Raw genomic sequence first — 22771 nt, 5'->3', positions numbered from 1 at the left:
GATGATTTATAAATCACAGACAAAAGCTCAAACCTCTGTGCTTTATTGGCTGTCCCTGTGTTCTGCGCTTTTCACAGAAAGTGTAGAATGCTCCTCACCAGCATTTTCACAGGTTACTTCTAAGACTGACTTTATTTGAGCATGCTCTCTCCCCCTGGTTCCGGACCAAACTTGCTAGATTTGTCAGACTAAACGTCAGGCTAAACTCCATTCAACTCTGACTCCCTAAAGCTATATTTCCCAGAGATACACTGTTAGATTCTCCCTGAAACACCAACCATGTCCACTCTTGTCCTGTGTCACAAAGCATGCACCGTTTATGTTAGAATGTGAATGAAGAACAAATTTCATCTGTAGCTGCATATGCCATTTTCTGATGTATCACTTGCTTTCCAGCAGACAATGGTAAAGTCCATGCTGATTCTGCACCTCACTCTGATAACAAGAAGAAGCCAAACCCACGAACACTCTTCCCAGAAACCTGGATTTGGGATTTGGTCTCTGTCGGGTTGGTAACAGCTTTTGTCATCCTTCCCTAGAGATACCTGAAGACTTCTGTCTGCTTCTGAACAAGTTGTTCTCTCTCTCTTCTTGCTGTAGGGATGATGGGCAAGCATCTCTTCAAGTTGCTGTACCTGATACCATCACAGAATGGAATGCCAACACCTTCTGTGTTGCTGATATTGGCTTTGGGTTCTTTCCTCTGACCACTCTAAGGATCTTCCAGCCTTCCTTTGTGGATCTGTCACTGCCATACTCTGTTATCCAAGGAGAGACTTTCAACCTAAAAGCCACTGTTTTCAACTACCTCAAGGACTGTATCCAGGTGAGTGCCCCACAATTACATGGCCGTGGTCAGAAAAAAAGCTTGAGCCCAAAGACAAGCTATGAGCTTCTTGGGAGCCCTAGGTATTGGCATCTGGGCCACAGAGCACAGCCTCACACTTCATGACTCATGATATTTGCTCCTTTGTGCACTACCTGTTGCTAACGCTATGCCAATGTGTACTTGTACACTCCACCACACTCAGGTGCATACCACCCTCACAGAGACCTCTGAACTAAAGGTGGAAGACTGTCCAGAATGCCAGTACACCAGCTGCCTCTGCACCAATGAATCAAAAACCTTCATGTGGAATGTGACAGCCATCAGTCTCGGTAAGGCTGAGCAAAGTCATGTGAGTCAGCTAGCTGGGGGAGAGGTGAAATTTGCCTAGCTCTGCATGTCTGGTCCTGATGGTCCTACATAAAGCTGCCCGCTGCAAGCGCTCAGCAATGTGCACCTGTGCTTGCTGCAGGCGAAGTGAATGTCACCGTGAGCAGTGTGGCTGAAGATTCACATAATCTCTGTGGCAACAGGAATGCTGTGACACCTTTGCAAAGAGAGAGACACACAGTGATAAAACCTCTGCTTGTGAAGGTTAGTCACACCTCAGTGTGGAGAACACCTGGGGACAGTGGGTCATTCCCTGAGGCAGTTAGAGACATGCTAAGAGGAAGTTTAGACCCTTCTTGCAAGCAGACAGGCCTACTGAGGCATGGTGACTTCCTTTCCTGCATTCCTTAACTGATCTACTCTTTCTCTACCTGCAGCCAGGAGGTGTTCTACAAGAGAAGACCCAAAATGCCTTTCTGTGTGCTTCAGGTATGGGACAAAAATCCCTGCTGTTGGAAAGAACAGGGCTACTGCAAATACCCAGAGGTGGGGGTAATTTGTCAAAGTGTTGGTCGCACCATCCCGTCCTGGGAGAACAATCACTATGTCTGTCTTCTGTCTGGCAAAGTTTCTTGTATTGAGGCATTTGTTTGCAAGTCTCAGTTGCTGTGACTTAGTGTCACACTGAACCTCACCTGGGTCTCCTTGGGAGGTCACACTTGTATGTGGTATTTTTTCCATGGGGTAAATTTCTGAGTTCTGCCTCCCTCAGATAACACCGTATCTGAAGAGTTCTCTCTGACTCTACCTGAAGAAGTGCTGGAGGGATCTGGCCGAGCCACTTTTTCTGTGATTGGTGAGAAAGACTTTCCTGCCTTTAGGTCAACAGTGGGAAGAGCCTACACAATGCTTTGGCCTTAATAATGCATTGATCCAGTTGCTTATGAGATAAACTGTAAGTGGTGTTATGCAGGCCTCAGAAATGTGGGTCAAGTAATATTTTTCAGTATTTATTCCACTCATAAGAAATGATCCTGGGTGATCATTCAGGACAAGGGGCAACAGGCACAAGCTGGAACACAGACAGGCAGCTCCACTTGAACATGAGGAGAAACTTCTTTCTTATGAGGTTGAGGGACCACTGGCACAGGCTGCCCGGGGAGGTCACGGAGTCTCCTCTGAAGGTTCTCAAAACTCGTCTGGACACATTGCTGTGTGACCCAATCAAGGTGAACCTGCTTTAGCAGGAGGATCGGACTAGATGATCTCTAGACCTCCCTTCCAACCCCCACTGTTCTATGATTCTGTGATCCTCAAGTGGCTGGAGGAGAAGGCATGAAACAAGGCATCTCCTCTCATGTCTGTCATTGCGATCCACCTAAGTGAACCAAAACCATCCCTGCAGATATCCACCAAGTTTGCCTCTGTAGTTCTTTTCCCACACTGTTACTCACTCAGGAATGACAGCTTTCATCATCTTTCCTCAAACTTCACATTCTTCCCTTTTCCAAGAACCATGATGTCTTCCTTTTCTGTCCTAGTCTAATCTAGGATGGGTCAGCAGAAATCTTAATCATCTCTGTTCAGTGAGGGGACGGGTTTTTATTCCTGGATGCCAGTAGAGTTTAGAGAAGGCAGTAGTCCATTTCATACTCCTGAATGTCCGTGCTTTTCCTTTCTCCTGCTCCTCCACCTCAAGGGGACATCATGGGCCCAGCACTTCAGAATTTAGATCAGCTGCTAAGGATGCCCTTTGGCTGTGGGGAACAGAACATGGTTCATTTTGCAACAAATATTGTCATACTCCAGTACTTGAATAAGACTGAACAGCTGGACCCAGAAATTGAAGATGGAGTACTGTACTTGCTGACAACAGGTAAACATTTTCCTTCTTCCTTCTGCTGCAAAATGAAAGTGAAAATAACGTGGGAGCACTGCATGAGTTGTGACAAAGGAAGGTATCACAGAGACTAAGGGAAATGTCTGATGGAAGGAAAAGCGTGTTTATGAAGAAGTAGGACTTCTGTCTCTGCCTGTTATTGAGGTAGCAAGCCTGCTTTTTTGAGAAGGGTGTAAGTAATTAATGGTGATCATTTTGTGATTCTTGTCGTTTGTTCTCTTATCAGTCAGATGCAGAGGGAAACAGGGCACCAGCTGGTCTTAACTAGAATAAAGAGTGGCATTTGGATATAGATAGGTGTTTGGTAGCTTGATGTTTCCCCATGTTTCAGGACACATATTGTGGGGACATGTCAGGTCTGTCCAATATAGTCTGAATTTAATATGACAGTATCTATGTCTCATTTTGCCAGGTGCTTCACATATAAGGCCTGCCAGTCTCCTTACCCTACTACTCTGCAAGCTCATCAACCTCCCATGGAGAGGATTTTACTCTCTCTTCTTCCCCCTTTCTCTCTTGTACTGTGAATTGGATCGGATATCTGGGAAAGGGTGCCTACCCAAGAGAATGTCAGCAACAGAGAAAAAAGGTGGAGGGCAAACAAGGAGGCCATGCGGAGGGTGGAAGAAGAGCAAACAGATGTAGACAGCGTTCTGCCCTCTGAGCTTAAAGGCATAGCCTCGTTGCTCTCTGTGCCCATAAAAAGTGCTTTCTTGTGTTCCATCAGGGAACAGAAGTGCTGAAAACCAAACAGGGTTTCCTATTAGTCACCTCTAGGAAAAGCCTTCCTCTTCACTCCAACAGCTCTTTTTACTCCCAGCCAAAGTGCCCTTGAGGCACAAAGACACGTGAGGTGGATGAGCATGTCAGTGTTGTGCAAACCAGCAGGCCAGATGCCCACAGTACTTGCACTCATCTTGCACTTCAGTGATGCTGAGCAACTGCTGCTTGTCATGCTGATGCTGGGGGATGCACAGGGAATTGTGGGCTTTGCGTCAGTGCCCCTAACTGTAGGATCTGGGCAAGTCTCTTGCTGTGAAGTCTTCTTCCCATAGCAAGGATATGATTTGAGATGCTACAGGCCCTTGCACTGAGAGTCATGTCTTGGCACCTGTCTTCATAGGTTACCAGCGTCAGCTGCTCTTCAAACACGATGATGGCTCCTACAGTGTCTTTGGGAAAGCTGACAATGAGAGCAACACATGGTGAGTGAGTGTCATGGTTTGACATGACAGCCTTTTCTGGTAAGGGGGAAGGGGCTGTTAAGGACTGTGTCCCATGGGAGGGACCCCATATCAGAGCAGGGGAAGAATGCCAGGAGTCATCCTCATCTGAGAGAAATGGCAGAGCCCGTCTGTGAGAGACTGACCACATCCCTCATTCCCTAACCCCCTGAGCCATTGATGGGGGGAGGAGGTAGAGATATTGGGAGCAGTGAGCTGGGTCCGGGAAGAAAGGAGGGATGGGGGAGAGAGATCTTAAACTGCTGGTTGTAATTTTCTCATCATCCTACTCCCTTTTTGCTTTTATTCCATTCTGTTTCTTGTAGAATAAACTTTCCTACTTTCCTCTCTAAGTTGAGTACTGGAGTCTGTTTTGCCCGGAACTGTAATTGGCAGTGAGCCCTCCCTGCCCTTGTCTTAATCCACAACAACCTGCTTATCTTTTTACTCTTTCTTACTGGGGCCTCTGCCATCCTAAAGAAGGTAGGGGCGAATGGGGGCACTGAGCAAGAGACTGTTGTGGTGCTGCTGTGCTAGCTGGGCCAAACCACGACAGTGACCAGAGTTGGTACTGTCATACCAAGCCTATTGTCCTTTCTGGTTCAGATCCTGGCTTTGAGATGGGATTCCTTTGTGCTCTGTGCACAGGCTGACAGCTTTCGTAGCCAGATCCTTTGGACAAGCCAGCTCTCATATTTACATCAATAAGGATGATGTGCACAACACTGTGCTCTGGCTGCAGAAGCACCAGCTGCCCAGTGGCTGCTTCCAGAATGTGGGGAAGCTCTTCAACAATGACTTAAAGGTATGGCTGTTGGACACGTGAGTGTGAGTGGAAGGAATATAGTGTGTCGTACAGAATTTGTTCCTCAGGCTCTTCCACTGTGCACAATAGAACAAGGTAATGTCTCTATGGCCCAGCACAGCCAAGGCAGCTTTCCAATGCAGGAATGAAAAAGTGTGGACTAAACCAGTAGGCATTTCCTCTGTGTGAGGTTTTAATCTCTGATAGGCTTTCTTAATTTTTACTCTTGGCACCATGGCTAATTGTGCCAAGGCACTTCAAGAACACAGCGGAAAATTTATTTTAGTGCTCAGCCAGAATACTACGGCTGGATTTTCCCTCTTCTCATGCCTTATGAGGCACAACAGTCTTGAGATAGGCCTGATTGTGTACTCTAATATGGCATTATACGAAGACAGAATTTTCCCTCCCCTGCCCATGCCTTCTCCTGGACCCTAGCATCCCCAAAATAATCCCTGCAGTGCAGCTGGAAGTGCACCAAACCCTTGGTGAATATGCCCTAGCTCTTAGGCACCAAAGAGAGTCCATACAGTATGTCAATACTTGGTTTCATATTCTTTGTAAACAAAGGAATAATCCAGACTGGTCAGATTGTAAAATAGCCCATATCAAATACAAGGTATGTTTATGAAAGAAAACAGGCAAAACAAAATGACACACTTTTTTTTTCTTAAAATTTGGAAGCAGTACAAAATAAAACCAGATGTAGACTGTTTATCCTTGTCTGACTCTAATTTCTCGGCTTGGGTTTCTATTTGAACAGAACTTTCTGAAATAGATTTCACTCCCCACCCCTGCCTTATACTTTAAAGTTTCTGCTATTCAGTGTAAACAACATTTCTCAGCATGTCAGCCCAAATTCGCCCCTTCATTTTATTCTTCTCTCAGGCTTGAGGATGCAAGCAGAACATTCCTGAGAATTAATTCCCTCTGATGAGAAAAGAGGCTCCTGTGAGCCAATTTACCCGTATTAACCTGTATCTTCCCACAGTCAGATGAATAGTATGTAAACATGCATTGCCTCTTGTATGCAAATAATGCATCATAAAAGCTTTGTTCATGTGTCCAAATGTAATATATTTAATAAAATAAGTAGCTTAAGAGTTTGCCTCATGCCCAGGCACACCCAGGCTCTATGGCTGAGGCTGCTCTTAATGCTGGACTTTTACAATATCCAGTGAGCCTAGAGCACCTTCCTTCAGTCCCCACATGCCCAAGGATGCCCAGAGACATGCCACTGTACTCTCAGGTATGCCATCTATAGGTAGTTTCAGTGGCTATACTATGACAGGCAAGCAATGGTTGGTTTTGTCCCTTTCTGATGTCTGTCTGTGTGACTTGCAGGGTGGTGTGGATGATACAATCTCACTAACGGCCTATGTCACTGCTACTCTGGTGGAGCTCCACCTGGAGAAGAACGTAAGTCACATTTGAACTCTTGCTTCATTCCTCCCCACATCTGTGGTTTCAAGGAGTATCCATCTTGAATACACAAGCTGTACTTGCGTACAGCTTGAAAGGTTCTGTCATGTTCTGCCTTTGCATACAATAAGCTCAATAGGAATTTTAAAACTTAATTAAGGAGTTCTCTATATAAATGTCCTGATTGGCAGCAAAGCAGGCCACCTGCTATTCCCAACTGATCTCGGGGAAAACAATTATCTCTGAAAATGTCTATCTTGGGGTTTGCAGGGAGAGGTAATGATTTTCATTAAACTGACAAATATAGCTAGAGGGGGGAAAAAAAGACCAAGTTTCAGGCATGGAAGCCCCTTTCCTTCAGATCTGAAATATAGGCAGTGATCTTCAAGTTGACTGCAGACTGTTCTATACAGGAGGGACTGATACTCCAGCCTTACTGGTACAGTTCTGAAAATGTCATGCTCCCTCGGGAGCTGAGACCCACAACATGCCCATCTGACAGTCCTGAGCCAGAGTGTTACCAGACATTTCCTACACTGGATTCTACAGTGTATTAACAATTCCATGTCCCAGTGATCCATCCAGTCATATCCTTATTTTCAACCCACAGCATGTGATGCTTTGTCTATTCTACTTACATTCCACAGTCCTGAAAGAGATGCTAGCACTGAAACATATCAAGGATGCAGCTGGGATACTTGAGGGTTGGGGATAGATTTTCACAACAGAATGCGGCCAGAGGAAATTCAAGGGTTTTGTATTCCTTTCTCAGGACACTATGCTGAATAATGCCTTACGTTGCCTCAAGAGTGTAAAGCTTGATGAGACAAGCCTCTATGTCAAGGCCTTGATGGCTTATGTGTTCACACTGACCAAGGACATGGATATGAGACAGAAGCTCCTGGATATGCTAGAGAAGGAAACTGGTAGGTTGTTGGTTGTTAAAAGATTTCAGGCTTTAGAGACTATGACTGTGTTTAAGGCCTGATTTAACTGCAATGGTTTGGAAAATTTAAAAATTCTCAGATTAGCTTTTGTGTCAGAAAATGGTGATTTGTTGAAGCTGAGGAAATCTCTAGTATTCTCAGGAAACAATTTCTAATCAAAAGCAGCACAGGCAATCCACGCATTGGGTGGTCAAAGTAATCAATCTGCGGTGTTACCATCATTCTTCAGCCATTCAGAGAGTACAAGAGGTCTTGCAGAGGAAACTGCCTGACCATGTCTATTCAGCTGCTGGTCAGGGCATTCACCTGCAGAATTCAAATTTTTTGACTGCTTCCCCATTGCTGCTTCGGGCCCTTAGGTGGATTTTTTTTTTTTTTTTTTTTTTTGCTACTGAGCTTGATTATTCCTTTAGTCTCTTTAGCTTCAAAGTAAATGAATGTGAATGCCAGCTAGGAGTTTCAAAGCACCTAAGACTATGTTTAAATAGTTGGTAATGGTTATGTTTAATAGTTGGCTTAAGTAAGTTCTTCCCCCACATCTGTTCATCTGGCAGTATGGTGCACTACACTGAAGACTTGAAGAATAACACAGGAGATAAAAGGGAGAGAGTATTTTTCAACCTGACCAGCTACCAGTGCAGTTCACTCATAGCTGCTCAAGCTGCCCAGCTGGCGTCACATGGTGGCTGCTAGTGGGAAAACTGGAAGGAGCAGAATTGCCCACACCGAGTGCAACAGTTTTTCAGAGCTGCCTCTGAGAAAGTACATAAGGAACAAGCAACTGGAGCACTGCAAACAATCACATTGGAAAATGTCCCCTTAAGGCCCTAGGGCATGAAGCAACACAAGCTACCTATGGGTCAAGCCATGGTTTTCTTTGGCTCTTGCTTCCATTGAGTTAGCAATGGCTTTGAAAGGGCTGTGGAATTGTAAGTGCTAAGTTAATGATTGCACTAGGTTAATGGTTAGATTTTGATGATGTTAAAGGTCTTTTACAACCAAAACGACTCCATGATTCTAAGTGAGGGAAAGCTATTGCCCTACATGTTTGGATATGTCTGTGTTCTGCCTACTGAATGAGGATGTGACTGCAGCCACCATCTGTAGCTACATCTCCAAGACAGCTTCTACCACTTCATGAAAAAATTGTTCTGCTTATGGCACCTTAGAAATAACAAATCACAAATCCCTCATGTAAAAACCTTCCATTGTGATAAACAGAATGAAGTAATACCCATCTGTAGAGTCCCTGAGAGAAATTCTGAAGTTTTACTCTGAAATTCTGCTGGTTTTATGTAAACAAGTGATTTTGTGATTGTTACTTGAAAAGGACAAGGGTGAAATGGGTACAAGCTGGAATTTAAGAGGTTCCAAAGAAATACAAGGAAGAATTTCTTCACTGTGAGGGTGAGGGAGCACTGGAATGGGCTGCCCAGAGGAGTTGTTGAGTCTCCTTCTCTGGGGACATTCAAACTCACCTGGACGAGTTCCTGTGTGACCTACTCTAGGTGGTCCTGCTCTGGCAGGCAGGTTGGACTAGATGATCTTTTGAAGTCCCTTCATTCTGTGAATGTTTGTTCTGAAAACTGACTTCAAATTAAACCCATTCCAGGTTTTAGCATTTGTATCATCACAAAAGATACCTACACTGGCACAATTAAGCTACATTCTTAGCTGAATTTTGCTTAGCCCTCTGCTATCATTACAGGAAAATGTTCAGTCAGACTCTAATGCATTCAGTGCCTATGAGCTTCGACCATAGGTAGGAGTCCAGCTCTAGCTTAAATTGGCCTAGCCTATGCACCACATAGTGAGGAAACCAACAAAATAAGTTGGGTAGTCTTGCTCCTCTTGTTTCTCTGTGCTTTCAAAGGAAGAAATGGAGCCTATCATAGACAGCTGGCCCTTCAGAGTATGAAAAAAAAAAACAGGAGGAATGGGCTTCTGTGATCTGAAGTGCCCCAGAAAGGCACAGGCATTTCTGATGGTGTACAAGAAACTGCTAGTCCTCCAGGAGTACCAAGTCAGGAAAACCTAATGTTCACAGGGATCTACTGTTCTTCTCTTCCACATGTTTCCCCCCTCATCAGTGGAGCTCCTGACATCACACTCCAGCAGAGAAGAAACTTCTTCTATGATAGAGACTGTAGCCTACATCCTCCTGGCTCATGTCTCCAAACCAGACTCAGCACTCAATGAAGCCTCAGTGAGCAAGCTTGTGCACTGGCTCAGTGGACAAAGAAATGCCTTTGGTGGATTTGCTTCCACACAGGTAACAAGTCAGGGAAAGCCATGGAGGAGGAAGAGACATACTGTGTCTGAAGTGATGTACATGTCTTTCATATGCATGTCACTCTAGATTCATCCTTTACAGTCAGGTATACATGAGGTCTGCTTGGGAATGAGAATGACAGGGGCAAATTCTTCTTCTGTGTGGTGTAATTGGGATTACCCAGGGCCTGGGACTGCAAACCTCAGGACCAAGAACCACCCTTTCCAGGTAACAGAGGTCACTCTGCTGCCTGTACACTTACTGCCATAGACTCTGCTTGAGTGTGAGTGTGAGACAGGGCCATGAAGTGTGTGATTCTCCCTGCAGTGCCTGATTTCAAGCTCCAGATCTTGTACCATATTGTTCCATAGCAAAATTACTCTCTTTCTGCCTTCAGGACACGGTTGTTAGCCTGCAGGCCCTGGCTCAGTATGCAGCCCTGATTCCTCAGGGGATCAGAGATGTGAAGGTGACAGTGAAAGGCAAGGAAGCTTCTCCACTGGAGTTCCACGTGCACAAGAACAACAAGCTGGTCCTGCATCAGGCCCCTCTCCCTGCAGTCCCAGGGATGTACACAGTGCAGGCGACTGGCAGTGGCTGCGTCTATGTACAGGTAAGCATGTCTGACTGCAACCATCTGTGATATCTTTTTCTCAGAAATGTCTCAGCTTTACTGTCCCATGCTACAGAACCATGTCATCATTAAAAGATCAGTAGGTCTGAAGTCAGGAGTGATGAGACACAGAACAATACCTGCTTCTGTATCAAAAACATGGTGCTGATGTCACAGCTTCAGGAGCTGAGCACTATATGGCTTCTGGCATAATATTCAGAATATTCACTTCCCAGAGATAGGGAGTGATGTAGGACCAAGGTTGTCTTATTGCAGTATGCCAACACAACCATTCATTGGGAGAATACATGTTATTTTTCTGGAAGCTTTGACAGTGGTCTGCTTATGAGCCATTTATGCAGAAAATAGTTGCAAGATCAGGTCACTCTGTGAAAACTTCCTTCACTGAGTTGCCTGTGTTCAAGCTATTGCTTATACTGTTCACAGAGTATCTATAGGCAGCATCTGGACAACAGGACACAACAATTATCTATTGCTAATGCATGTAGGAGGTAGCTAGGACATATACTATTTGACTATACTTAAATATAATCAATAAGCACAAGACATTTGATGACTACTTGCTGGCCAGACAATAAGTCATCACGCAGGGGGGAAAGATTGGCTTGTGTTGCTCTTTGATGGAGTGTAATCATATCTCTTGCTGAGTCATCCTTTTCTGATTCTCTGCTCTTTCTTTCTTGAGTATTTTATAGTTGTTTTGTAAGTATTTTTCCTCCTGGGACCTAGGAGTACTATTAACATGTCATTAACAATTACACTTCTTTCTCCTTCTGGAGAGTTAAGAAGACTTTCTCACACCTTAGCAATTTTTTTTTTTTTCAGTAAGACTGAGACAATGAATAGTGTTGTTAAACAAGTTGTAAACAAGAACAGGAAGAGTGTTGGCAGCAGGAGTAGAGAGGTGATCATTCTCCTGCACTTGGCTTTGGTGAGGCCGCACCTCAAATACTTTGTCCAGTTTTGGGCCCCTCTCTACAAGAAGGACATGGAGGTGCTGGAGAGGATAGATAGGTGGGCTACCAAGCTAGAAAAGGATTTGGAGCACATCTTATATCAGGAACAGCTGAGGGATCTGAGGCTGTTTAACCTGGAGAAAAGAAGGCTCAGGGGAGATCTTATCGCTCTGTACATCTATCTGAAAGGAAGTTGTAGTGAGGTGGGGGTTGTTCTGTTGTTCCTAGTAACAAGCAACAGAACAAGAGGAAACAGCTTCAAGTTGCACCAGAGGAGGTTCAGGCTGCATATTAAGAGGAATTTCTTTACTGAAAGGACTGTCAGGCATTGGAACAGCCTGCCCAGGGAGGCGCTGGAGTCACATCTGCAGGTGTTTAAGAGACAGATAGATGTTGCACTTAGGGAAATGGTCTAGTGGTTGATAGGGCTGGGACAAAGGCTGGACTCAATGTTCTTAAAAGTCTCTTCCAGCTGAAATGATTCTATGATTCTAATGTTGTACTGAATGAGGCCTCAGATCATGGTTAGCCGAGTCTCCATGCTGAAGGTTACATTTGGTGCATGTATGTGATGCTATGTACTAAACACAGCATGTCTCAACAGAAAGCACAGCTGGGACCAACTGCGTTAGCCACTAGTAACCAACATGTTAAAAGCTGGAGGCACAGCCTGCCCTTTGGCTCATACAGGGAAGCCCTGGGGCACCTCATGAAGATGTTTTCTCCCCAACCAGACTGCTTTGTACTATAACATCCCACCACCAAAGATAGAAGAGGCCTTTGTCCTGGATGTGGAAACAGTGCCAAGAGAATGTGATGCTGTCAGGAAGCAGTTTTACATCCATATGTCTGTCAGGTATGAGACCTTTTGAGGCTTGCTCTTCAGTGGAAAGAAGTGGGAATCCCAGTAGCATGACCAGAACCCCATAAAAACCTACTGTCTGTGGAGACATAAACACAAGAGCCCACTGTCTGCCCCATAGATCCTAAAGAGATGATGAATTGAGAACTAAGGTCTGGGAAAGAACAGGAAGGCAATGTCAGTGGCTTACAGAACCACAGCAACTATCTCAGTCAGCATGGCGCAGCCCAGCAGCCCCCAGAGCACTATGCAGAGTTCCTAAGATGCAGAGCCACCTCCTCTGGGAACACTTGGCAACCTGGGATCAACCAGCCCTGACATGCATTCTTGGGTCAGTGTGAACCTCTGCTGGAACTAGACAGGAGAAACTCCGGTCGCTATCCACACTTCACTTGTCTGCATCTGTCTAGAATGAGTGTCCATATTCTCCATGTCCTACTGTCCCAAAAGAGACAATGACGACGTTGCCACTCTCAATATGTAACATCAAAGATTACTTCCAACTGTTGTAAAGGTCAGCATAAACATTAATCACAACACATTTGCTAGACAATAGGTCTCCGTACTGAGCAAGTAGATGGGTGGGATCTTTTTCCCCTTTCTCCCATCAGCTAAACAAGTTGCTGAGCTTTCACATCATTGCAGAGCCGGCCAGAGTTTGCAAGTATTTGTGTGATGCCTTCACATTTAATGTGCTTTCTTCCTGCCTATTTTCCAGTTACATAGGAGACCGGGAAATCAGTAACATGGTCCTGATGGAGGTGGAGATGCTATCAGGGTTCATTCCTCTGAAGACCTCTGTGAAAAAGGTAAGACTTTCTTTTTTCTCTGGCCTTTCCTGAAGATATGCGCATCTGTTTTCCAGATATAGCTCAGCCATAAATACCCAAACCTCTAAGAACCGCTGTAGAATGGTAGCTACTATGAAGTTAACTTATTACAAGTTAACTAATCTAAGCAAGTGCAGATATAGTGGGCTATCTTGCAAGGCAACTTTCCAAACTTTCCACTTGCAGAACTGATTGTGCAATTTTTTTGTCCGTGCCATTTGTAGAGATATTCCATAAAGCAGTGTTGAATCCCATACAGTTGTTCAATTGCGTGCGTGTTCCAGGAGATAGCCATGAAGATCCATCATATTCTTCTACTAACTATCTTTCCCTTTGCTACAATTGCTGAAAATAGGAATGTGGCTCATGGACACTAGTTCCAAATCTGAAAAAATTTTTCCCAAAGCTTTGTGAGTTCCCAGCAAATCTCAATGCTGTTCTAGTTGGGGAATGCAGGTCTTCCCTTGACGAGGCTAAGTGCTTTAGTCAGCAGTGGTTGACTGACAAATACCAAAGTTGGTGTGAGACAACAGAGAAAGCCAATGAGCTGGTGCTAACCAGTGTCATCTCTTGTCTTTCTATATAGCTGCAGAAGATATCCCTAGTGAAAAAGACAGAGTTTAAACCAGACAAAGTCATAATCTACTTTGAAGAGGTAAGAGGAAGACCACAGAGAGATGCCCATTCAAATAGTTGCAACTGCAGTACTTTGCTTTGAGACTCTCAGAGATCAGAAATACAAATCCCTAACAGGCTAAAATTTTGGCAAAAGAGGAAGAGGGTGGGAGGACATGGAAGGCAGAGAAAGATATCTCTGATGCAGAGGGAATAAAGTTGATATGTAGGTGACTTTGGGATGGCCAGTGCATTTTTGCTCATTTCTATTCTTCTCTCCAGCTGGGTAAGACTCCTTTGAAACTTAACATCACAGTAGAACAAGATGTTGAAGTGCAGAACCTGAAAAGGGCAACAGTGATTGTCTATGACTACTACAAGCCAGGTGAGATTTCACTGACATAGGCAAAGAGTAACTTTTACATCTGCCACTCAGACACAGTTCTGTCTGTGTCCCTTATTCCCTTTTCTGTCTCTTATTCCAGTGCACTTCCTCTGCAAACCTGGATCTCCCTGTACAAAATTTTTATATTCAAGTAGCAGAATTGCTTGTTTTTCTGTTCTTGAATGAAACTACCTGACATTATGATCATGTTGTGGTGTGTTCAAAACGACTGTGTTTTTTACTTCCTCTAGCTTCAAGCTATGCCTCTATGGGAAGAAAATCTCTCTGTCAATTTACCATGTCTTCTCCAGCTCCTCAGCTCTCTTTAAAATAACTGGTTTTTAATATATGTTTAAGTCATGTGTTTAAAATCAGTGTTACATACTGCCACTCCATTCCACCACAAAGCAGAATTTAGTTCTGTTTTTCATGTATAGCGTAGTAATCCTACCATCCGCTGGCTGCTGCTATGTCTCAGAGGATAGCGGGAAAATAGTTTCTTAACCTTCAAAGCTCTATGTGAATTATCAGCATACAGAAGAGAGATCATGGAGTCACCTACGAATCTCTTTGATGTGCCATAATAGCAGATGGAATATGAAGAATTATTTTTTAAAACAAATTTGAGAATAAAATGGAAAATCTATCACCAGAGATTTAGAAAGCAGCACTAGAGGCCTACATGTTGTATACTGAAATTCATTCTTCTTTCCCCTTCCACACCATGTCAAAAAGAGGAGACAACTTAATCCAGTCCTTACTGAACTAAATATTGTCACCTGATACGCTTCTCTTTGCAATTCCATCCTGCACAAGATTTTTTGTGCTTTGTACAAAACATTTAAAAATTGTTATCTGGTATGAAAATGTCAGTAAAAATCCAAGTCTACGAGAACACACTACTGAAAAGATCTCTATTTACAAAAGTGCCCTTGCATTAGAAGCTATCACAATGTGTAAGACAGTCTTTCACATCTGTATGAGACACACTTTGGAGAGATAGGCTGTTGGTCTGACATTGAAGACATTTTTCGTTTCCTCATTCACAGTCTGAAGAATTAAGGTAGTGTGATGGTTGTGAAGAAAGAAGCTTGGTATTACTCTACCAAGCAGTTCTGCAGCTCACCACTGTTTCTCTTTTGTTTCTACAGATGACCGCACAGCAGGAGAATACACTTTTCCTTGCAATTCAGGTTAGTGTTAACAGGCTTCCAAGGTGGGAACAACTGAAACAGAGCAGCAAAAGGCTGGTGGTAAGCAAGCAAAGCAGTCCACCTCTGTTCTGTATTTAATATTATCATGTGCTCTAGACCCTTCTTGGACTGCAGGTTGAACTGGGATCTACTGTACTAGATGTAGGCACTAGGTGTAATCTCAATGGGGACCAAGGCTTGAGCATACCACAGAACGTTAAAAGGATTATTTTTTATTCTATTTCCACACTCTTCCACATGTGCAGTCCTTGCAAATCTGAATGCAACTGAAATGCCTTTGTCAGTGAGAAAAAGATGTTGCAACTCATCCTCTAAGACATCTTGGTCCTTAGATGCTCCCTAAAAATTCACTAGGCACTTTGCCTTTCCTTGCTCTTTGTTTCCACAGACATCTCAAAGAAGGATTCCTATTAGAATGCCCTAGCTCTGCAACCAGTAACCTGAGCTTTCTGCTTCTGTAAGGAAAATACTATTGCTCTGGCTCTTCTCTTCCCTACTGTGTTGGACACACCCTACTTCATTCAATCTATGCCCTACGTTTCTCTGAGAAACCTGGAAACAGTAGTTTGGGATCAGGTGAAATAAAGGATGTAGAACCTGGAAAGAAGTCCGTGATTTGGCAGTTGGTAAAGTTAAACAGATTTTAATGCTTGAAATAAACATTAGTCAGGTGATGGTTACATGCTTTGCTTTTGGTCATGATAGTGGGTGAAGTCATCTATTCCCTGAGTTTCATCTCTGGGCTACCTTCTCCATTGATTTAACATAACGGTTTGTCTGCAGTCAAACTCCAAGCAAAAAACCAAGTGTTTTTAACGCTGACTTGGTTCACTATATGGGCCGGTGAATCACCTTTCTGTCACAACTGAAGAGCAGGAATAGTAAGGGTAGACTAAGGGAGAACTACTTTACACAAAAAGACTATGTAACAGTACCTTACCAAGGGAGGCCATGAGACCAAAATAACACTCTCTCCAAATTCACTACATGTTGTGTGGTCTCTTGTTTCTTTCCATTTCTTACATCAAGCAGGAGTATTTTAGAAACTCAAAAAGGGCATGATTCTGAAGATCTCACTTTCAGATCCCTGTTCCATTAAAACAAGGACTCCAGGATTTTTTTTTTTTTTCCCCAATGCCCACTGCTTTAAAAACAAGTTTTTCATAAAAAAGAAGAGTTAAATCCAGATGTGTTTGTGGGGGCTTTTTATGGCCTATGTTTTTTTCTTTTTTTTTTTTTTGAAAGCAAACTTCCAAATTTAAATCTTTTGGTGATTCAGTTGCATTTCATAAAAAGAAATAGCAATCTGAGACAGTGATACACCCTGTGTGCACGCAGGAAATGCAAAGCTGCTGTAGAAGTTTAACACAAACAAAAAACACTAATAGATGTTGCTATGTAGTGAATTGCCTGTGATCAATACTGAGGTTATGGCAGTTTCACCTTCCTGATGACGTGGCAAATGGGTATTGACGTCCTTACAGTTTCCTCAGTATACCTGTCTTGCAGAAGGGGATTAAGCAGCTAGATAAGACAACCTCAGAAAGCTAGCAAATGAAGACTGTCTGCATATACTATTGATATAGGATAGGCTAACACTTTTGTAAAGAACTTCTACATGCCACAGTCTTATAGTGGTGCCAGGACTGGGGTAGTACCTGAAGGATGTCATAGGTCTTGTACTCTGGGCATGCTCCAGGAGCTGGGGCTAGAAATGGATGCTCTTCCCTCAAGACACAGACTGAACAACAAATGACGCCCATGAGATATAAGCCTGGAAGACAACAACAACAAAAAAAGGTTACATACCTGAAAGAGGCCACAGGTTGCATGACAGCCCTTAGGGCTGACACAGTCTAGCTGTAGTAGAGTAGTAGAGAGTAGTAGAGACAGGCAGAGACCTTTCAATCCACATCCCACCTACAGAGTTGTTCCAGCTTTGTACCTGAACTCATACAGAGACAACAGAAAAAAGATATTGTGGTCCTGTATCCTGTTGAATGTACCTGTAGATTCACCTCTTCTGCCTTGTGGGGGACTTGCCCACCAACTTTACCTATAGTGCCTGAAAAACACACTGTGGGTGAATTTCCTTTGCATACACCAACTCCTGATTTATCAGGAAAACAGCCTTAGAAAACCAAAAAAGGACAAAAATTCATCATGTACTCTGGATATGAAAGAACAGGCCACACCTTGATAATACTGATAAGGCTCTAAACAGCACCATACAAACCAAACAAAAAAACCCAACAATACAACAGTTGAAATTCCCCTTACCTGACTAAAACTAGGAACAAACTTCCTCGAATCACTCCTGGCCTTCTCTCCCTCCTTGTCAGAACTGGGATCCTACAGCAGAGTGGAGAAGTGAGGAGAGAGGAGGAAAGGGGGAGGTTGGGGACTTGGATCAGGTGACTTGTATGGGGAGACAGTACCCTCTTGGGTCAGTGGGAACATGGGGTTGGAGCCCAAGGTGTTACGAAATCCAGGGACAAGGCAAGACCCTGATTGCCCCAGCCCCTGCCAATATGGTCAGTCTCCTCTCAGCCCTGGTTGCCAAGCTGCCCTAAGGCTTCTGCCTGGTCTAAGTGTCTGCCTTTACCACCCCCCTGCACTCACACTTTCCCCAATCCCTCCCTCCCATTCTAACATACCTCATTTTCTCCTTCCCTTTATTCCCTGCACCAAGATCCTCTCTCTCAAGTGTCTCCTGTTCTGAGACCCACTAACACTCATATGAAGGCTCCAGCCCACTCCCTGCTCCTGGGTCACTCTCTTCTCTGTTCGGTAATGTTCCTTATCAACTCCTACATGCAGCAGAGGGGAAATTATTCCTAGTTCTCTACTTCCACTTCACGCTGCTCTGCTCCTCCACTACCCACACTTTAATCCCAAGTCCCAGGCCCCATTTCCCAGGTGACCTGCTTAAACTGCTGACAGAGATGCTTGTCCTAAGCACTTCTGTTCTCATAAAGGTCCCTGCTTCTTCCACTTCCGTGTTTCTTCTTCACTTTGATGGCTGACAAATTTGTCTTTCCCTAGTTGACCTAATGCTCCTGTCCACTGTATATACCCTTTTCCCATCTGTGCAAGGCCCCTGCTTACTCTTCCTCTTGTTTTCTGTTTTGCTTTTGTCTTTTCATATTGAATTTATTACTTTGTATTTCTTTGTAATTCTTTAGGCAAAGAGTTTTTTTTTCACACATAGTGTATGTTTCCGCTGTTGGCGTCTTTCTCACTGTTATCACTCTTTCTGAATTGTAATTTGCTTTATTTGTATACCCAGGATCCCATGTTAAACTAAAAGTTCAGTCCTAGCTACATCTTCTTTATTATCATTTTTTTGTGTCATGTGCCACTACTCAATCTTTTTCTGCAAACAATGAGAAATTACTGTCTCTATAGGTGTGACTTGTTGTACCATTTTTTTTTCCTTTGCATCCTCTTTCTTTTAGAAAACATGCTTTGATTGTAACAGGCCCTTTCTGTTTCTGGAAGATCACCATCTCCCTGTCCTGGACTCTAACTTGCATGACAGCTTCCCATAAAACTGAGTTCAGCTTTCCCATTTCAGCTACCCATGCCCAGGCCTTCTGGATGGGTCATTCCACAGCCTTAGTCACTGTGCTTGCTTAGACTCTGGTAACACCCAGTCAGGTGCTGTTAAGACATTGACCCAGATGGCTAATCCTTACCTTTATCATAACTGGAAAAAAAAACCCCACAATCCAAGCAATTTCAGAATGTAATGCATAATGGAAGATTAGAGTGTATGAAGATGGCTCATCAGGATAGACAGTAGGGTAGCACACATAAAAGGTGGGATACCACATAATAAAAAATATGTGCTCATTTTATAGACATAATTAGCAAGGGAGAAGTTACGAGGGTAGTGCTGTCATGCCATAAATATGAAGTAAGGCTATGCAGTTAACAAGCTCAGGACTGATGGCGAAAAAGTGAACAAGAAGTGTTGTGTGCACAGGAGGTGATGATGCTTCTAAAGAGCAAGTACCTAGGAGAAAAGAAAAGGTGAAAAAGGAATATGAAGTAAAGCAAAACATGTGACCAGGTAGAAAACAAAATTAACAGGTCACTGAATCACAGAATAGTTGAGGTTTGGAAGTGACCTCCAGAGATCTAGTCCACCCCCTGCTAAAGCAGGTCCACCTCAATCACATCACTCAGAAACGAGTTGGAGCAGGTTTTGAAAATCTCCAGAGATGGGAGCCAAGGCTCCCTCACCATCACAGTAAAATAGTTTTTCCTTATGTTTAAGTTGGTATGCTGTCAACCAGAACTCCCAGGTTCCTCTCCATAGAGCTGCTCTCCAGCAGGTCAATCCCCAGCCTGTACTGGTGCATGGAGTTGTTCCTCCCCAGATGCAGGACTCTGCACTTGTCCTTGTTGAAACTCATGAGGTTCCTCTCTGCTCAACTCTCAAGCCAGTCAAGATCCCGCTGAATGGCAGCACAGCCAACAGCAAATAAATGAGTTGCCTATTGTCATTCAGTTGCATACTCTCTCAGAAACAAAAATATACACCTCTCTCCTGACTCATGCCTGTTAAAACTCGGGTTTGGAGACAGAACAATGGTTGGTGAGTCTGCCTTCTTTGTTTCTCTTTTGCCACCAAAACAGGAAAGAAATATAAAACTTCAGCACAGTAATTTGGAATAGTAAGGTTTATTACTGGGGACTGTTGACAATACACAAAGTCTAAGGTTTATTCCAAGTGTTAATTTTTTTTCCTTTCTGAGGTAAACAGTACCTTAAACAGAGGAACAAGTAATAGAGTGCAATAGAAGAGCAGGTAATTTTTAAATAATGCTTGGACTGCTTTTGTTAACATGGTTTGTTTCAATTTAAGGTAGAGGCCCTGGAATGTGTCTTACCTTTAACACTGAAAGAGGCTTCTTTCCCAAGAATAGTCTAATACTTGTGACTTCCTATGTTGTACAATTGGATGCACATTAGGTTGATAAACAATGTAGTTGATACCCTCCTGATGGCCAGGCCTAGCAACATTTGGAAGTAGACTGATATGTATCAGCTTTTGATTTTTGACCTGGTTTTCCTTTCACGTGTAGTTCACATCTTAAAGTGATGGTGAGAAGAGTATTTTCAGGGTACTGCAGATTACCGGCCCCTAATGCTGGCAACTCACACACAAAGCATGCTGGTCCTTCTCTTTGTGAAGGCATGCATTGATCTGTGGTTTTTTTGAGTGACAGGAAAAAAAAACCAAGGAGTTATGTGGTTACAGCCTCTCTACTTTCTTGACTTGCAAACTTGGAGAAGCCTTGTAATGGTAGGAAGCGCAGATTCACACTAAGATCAGCCATCCACGAAATAATGTGCAAGACAGGGATATGGGAGAGGTGGTGGTATATAAAGTCGTCTGAAATGTGGGGCTGGAGAGGTCAGAGGAGGACTTTGAAACTAACACAGTCCGATAAGCTTTTGCTCAGTGACAGCACAGAATGACAGACTCTGGGGCTGGTATGATTACCTTATGTCCAGCTTCTTCCTTCTGGAGATGGTGATCGGTCAGACTGGCCAGGGTTAGCAGGAGGCTGTTGAAGAGATCCAGTAATGTGTTGAGGCTGTGGATGGGCTCCTGTCTGTGTAGGAAGGTGTGGATAGAAAAAGCAGAGATCTGGGCAACTTGGAAGAAGTATATTGCGGTAACTGAAATGTAGACTTACCCTGCTTATCTGTCACAGCAAACTGGGAATAATCTCAACCTCTTCTCTGAGCATGAAGACATCTCAGGCTTGGAGGTTGGTCTAAATCAGATTTCTGTCTTCATTTGCACCTTCATAATGTAGATCTAAGGATTAGCTTTTGGTGGCTGCAGTTGAATATGTTACACGCTGCCCTTCTTCCCTGACAGTGTTGTAAGAAAACCCTTCTTTCTGAGATATCTGAAAGTGATCACCTCACTGTTTACAGACTGAAATGAGTGAATGCATGTGGGAAAGGGAAAGAAGGCAAATGCAGATATGTAGGGTAGGTGTCCATTCATACGTTTGTACCATATGAGTCTGAATGGCACACTATATGGGTTCACCTTTGTGCTAAGCAGTGCTGTGAATCAGGTTCATTTGCTGCCACTGTCTTCCTAATAAATTAGAAAAATAACTCAACTCAGAAGGTGCACTTTTCCTGCAGGGCCACTGTGTGTCACCATCGCTCCGTGCCTTGAGCGTTCTCCAGCAAAACTTTTCTTAAAATGGGTTAGAATGGAAAAACCTGTCATTGAAATGAAAATAGGGTTGTTCTCGCTGAGAAACCCAGAGCTGGGAAGATCTGCACCTAACACATGGACAAGTGATGCTACTTATGGAACAAATCCCAGCTTATGTTTAGGCATAGCGCTTGACAGGTTTCCAAACAGAGTCTACAAGCCAGTCTCACAAACTGTAGTGTGAGCTTCAGTGATAACAGTTAGGGGATGGAACAAGTGCTTCATTGGGAGACACTAAAAGGGCTGGGATTCCACCATTTGATAAGCAGAATGAGCAGGATTTGGCGAGCAGGTGAGGGATTGAGATTTACCAAAATAATAAAGCTTGTGGGTAAAGTGAACAGTAAGCTGTTCTTCAGCAAAACTTTCCATGGCAGATTGGGAGCATGTGATAAAAGCAGTAGTTAATAAATTTAAAAGAAACAAAAGTACTTTACGCTAGAAGAATCTACTGCTACAGGAGACAATTTTATCAGCAGATTCAGAAAGCTCATAGACAAACTAATGGAAAGCCAGCCTATATCAAAGCTTGGATGTGGGAGTTGAACAAGGGAAACAGACTGTAGATATTGACCAGATGCACCTGCTCTCCCTGAAAATTGTTAAGGGCAGATGAATCTGGTGGGCTAAAATATCCAGAGCCTTCCTTCCCTTCTTCCTGGGCCAAAATAGATGAGTTGGAACTTCTTGTTTCTGTTTCAGAGCCCACAATGAACATGCACACTGAGAGGTTCATGCAAAGTAGAGACAGCCATATAAACACAGATAGTATCAGTCACCTGATCCTGTTCCTAAGGTCTGGTGCTCAGAGAAAGGTGGCAGGTCTCTTGGGATTTCTGCCCCCCCCCAACCCTTTCATCCTACTTGATGGATAGACAGACCCTAGTTTGTTATTTGGTCACACACACCTATGCACACAACAGCACAATCACACAGGAAATAATTCAAATTATGAATACAGGACAGACTACGGTGATCAGGTACAACACTTATTCAGACAAACATACTGATTTCATTTCTTAGCTTAGTTTATCCCTCTCTTCTCTCCTTTCCCCCATGCCTGTTATCTGTGATCCACTTTGATCCTTCCATTTCCCTGCCTGTGATTCTTACCCCACACATAACAGTGTAGTCTTGTAAATCCTCAAATTCTCTTTATTGATTCCAATATTTCTTCCCTCTCCTTGTAAGTATCCCCTAGTGAGCACTGAAGCCTCTTTACAGGAGTAGTTCCCCCTAGCAGTATGGCAGTAGTTCTCCCTTGTTTGCATAGATTCCAGGAAGTTTCTTCCCCTGA

General features: G+C 43.6%; 1 protein-coding gene across 1 annotated transcript in view; it reads left to right on the top strand.

Annotated features, from left to right (window-relative positions):
* The window catches only part of LOC104564198 (alpha-2-macroglobulin-like protein 1), a 43867-nt gene that overhangs the window by 18428 nt on the left and 2668 nt on the right, over nt 1-22771 (top strand). The window contains exons 18-35 of the mRNA XM_062010954.1: nt 400-508; nt 601-826; nt 1032-1158; nt 1299-1420; nt 1594-1645; nt 1929-2012; nt 2856-3032; nt 4180-4261; nt 4928-5084; nt 6429-6503; nt 7279-7432; nt 9544-9725; nt 10123-10338; nt 12050-12171; nt 12896-12986; nt 13594-13662; nt 13905-14007; nt 15159-15200. Coding sequence (XP_061866938.1) covers nt 400-508; nt 601-826; nt 1032-1158; nt 1299-1420; nt 1594-1645; nt 1929-2012; nt 2856-3032; nt 4180-4261; nt 4928-5084; nt 6429-6503; nt 7279-7432; nt 9544-9725; nt 10123-10338; nt 12050-12171; nt 12896-12986; nt 13594-13662; nt 13905-14007; nt 15159-15200 — 2190 coding nt within the window. The remainder of the gene's footprint in view (nt 1-399; nt 509-600; nt 827-1031; nt 1159-1298; nt 1421-1593; nt 1646-1928; nt 2013-2855; nt 3033-4179; nt 4262-4927; nt 5085-6428; nt 6504-7278; nt 7433-9543; nt 9726-10122; nt 10339-12049; nt 12172-12895; nt 12987-13593; nt 13663-13904; nt 14008-15158; nt 15201-22771) is intronic.

Source organism: Colius striatus, chromosome 1 (assembly GCF_028858725.1).
Source record: "Colius striatus isolate bColStr4 chromosome 1, bColStr4.1.hap1, whole genome shotgun sequence".
Lineage (NCBI taxonomy): Eukaryota > Metazoa > Chordata > Aves > Coliiformes > Coliidae > Colius > Colius striatus.
The sequence above is the reverse complement of the archived record's forward strand: the minus strand, read 5'-3'. Positions and strand labels throughout refer to the sequence as shown.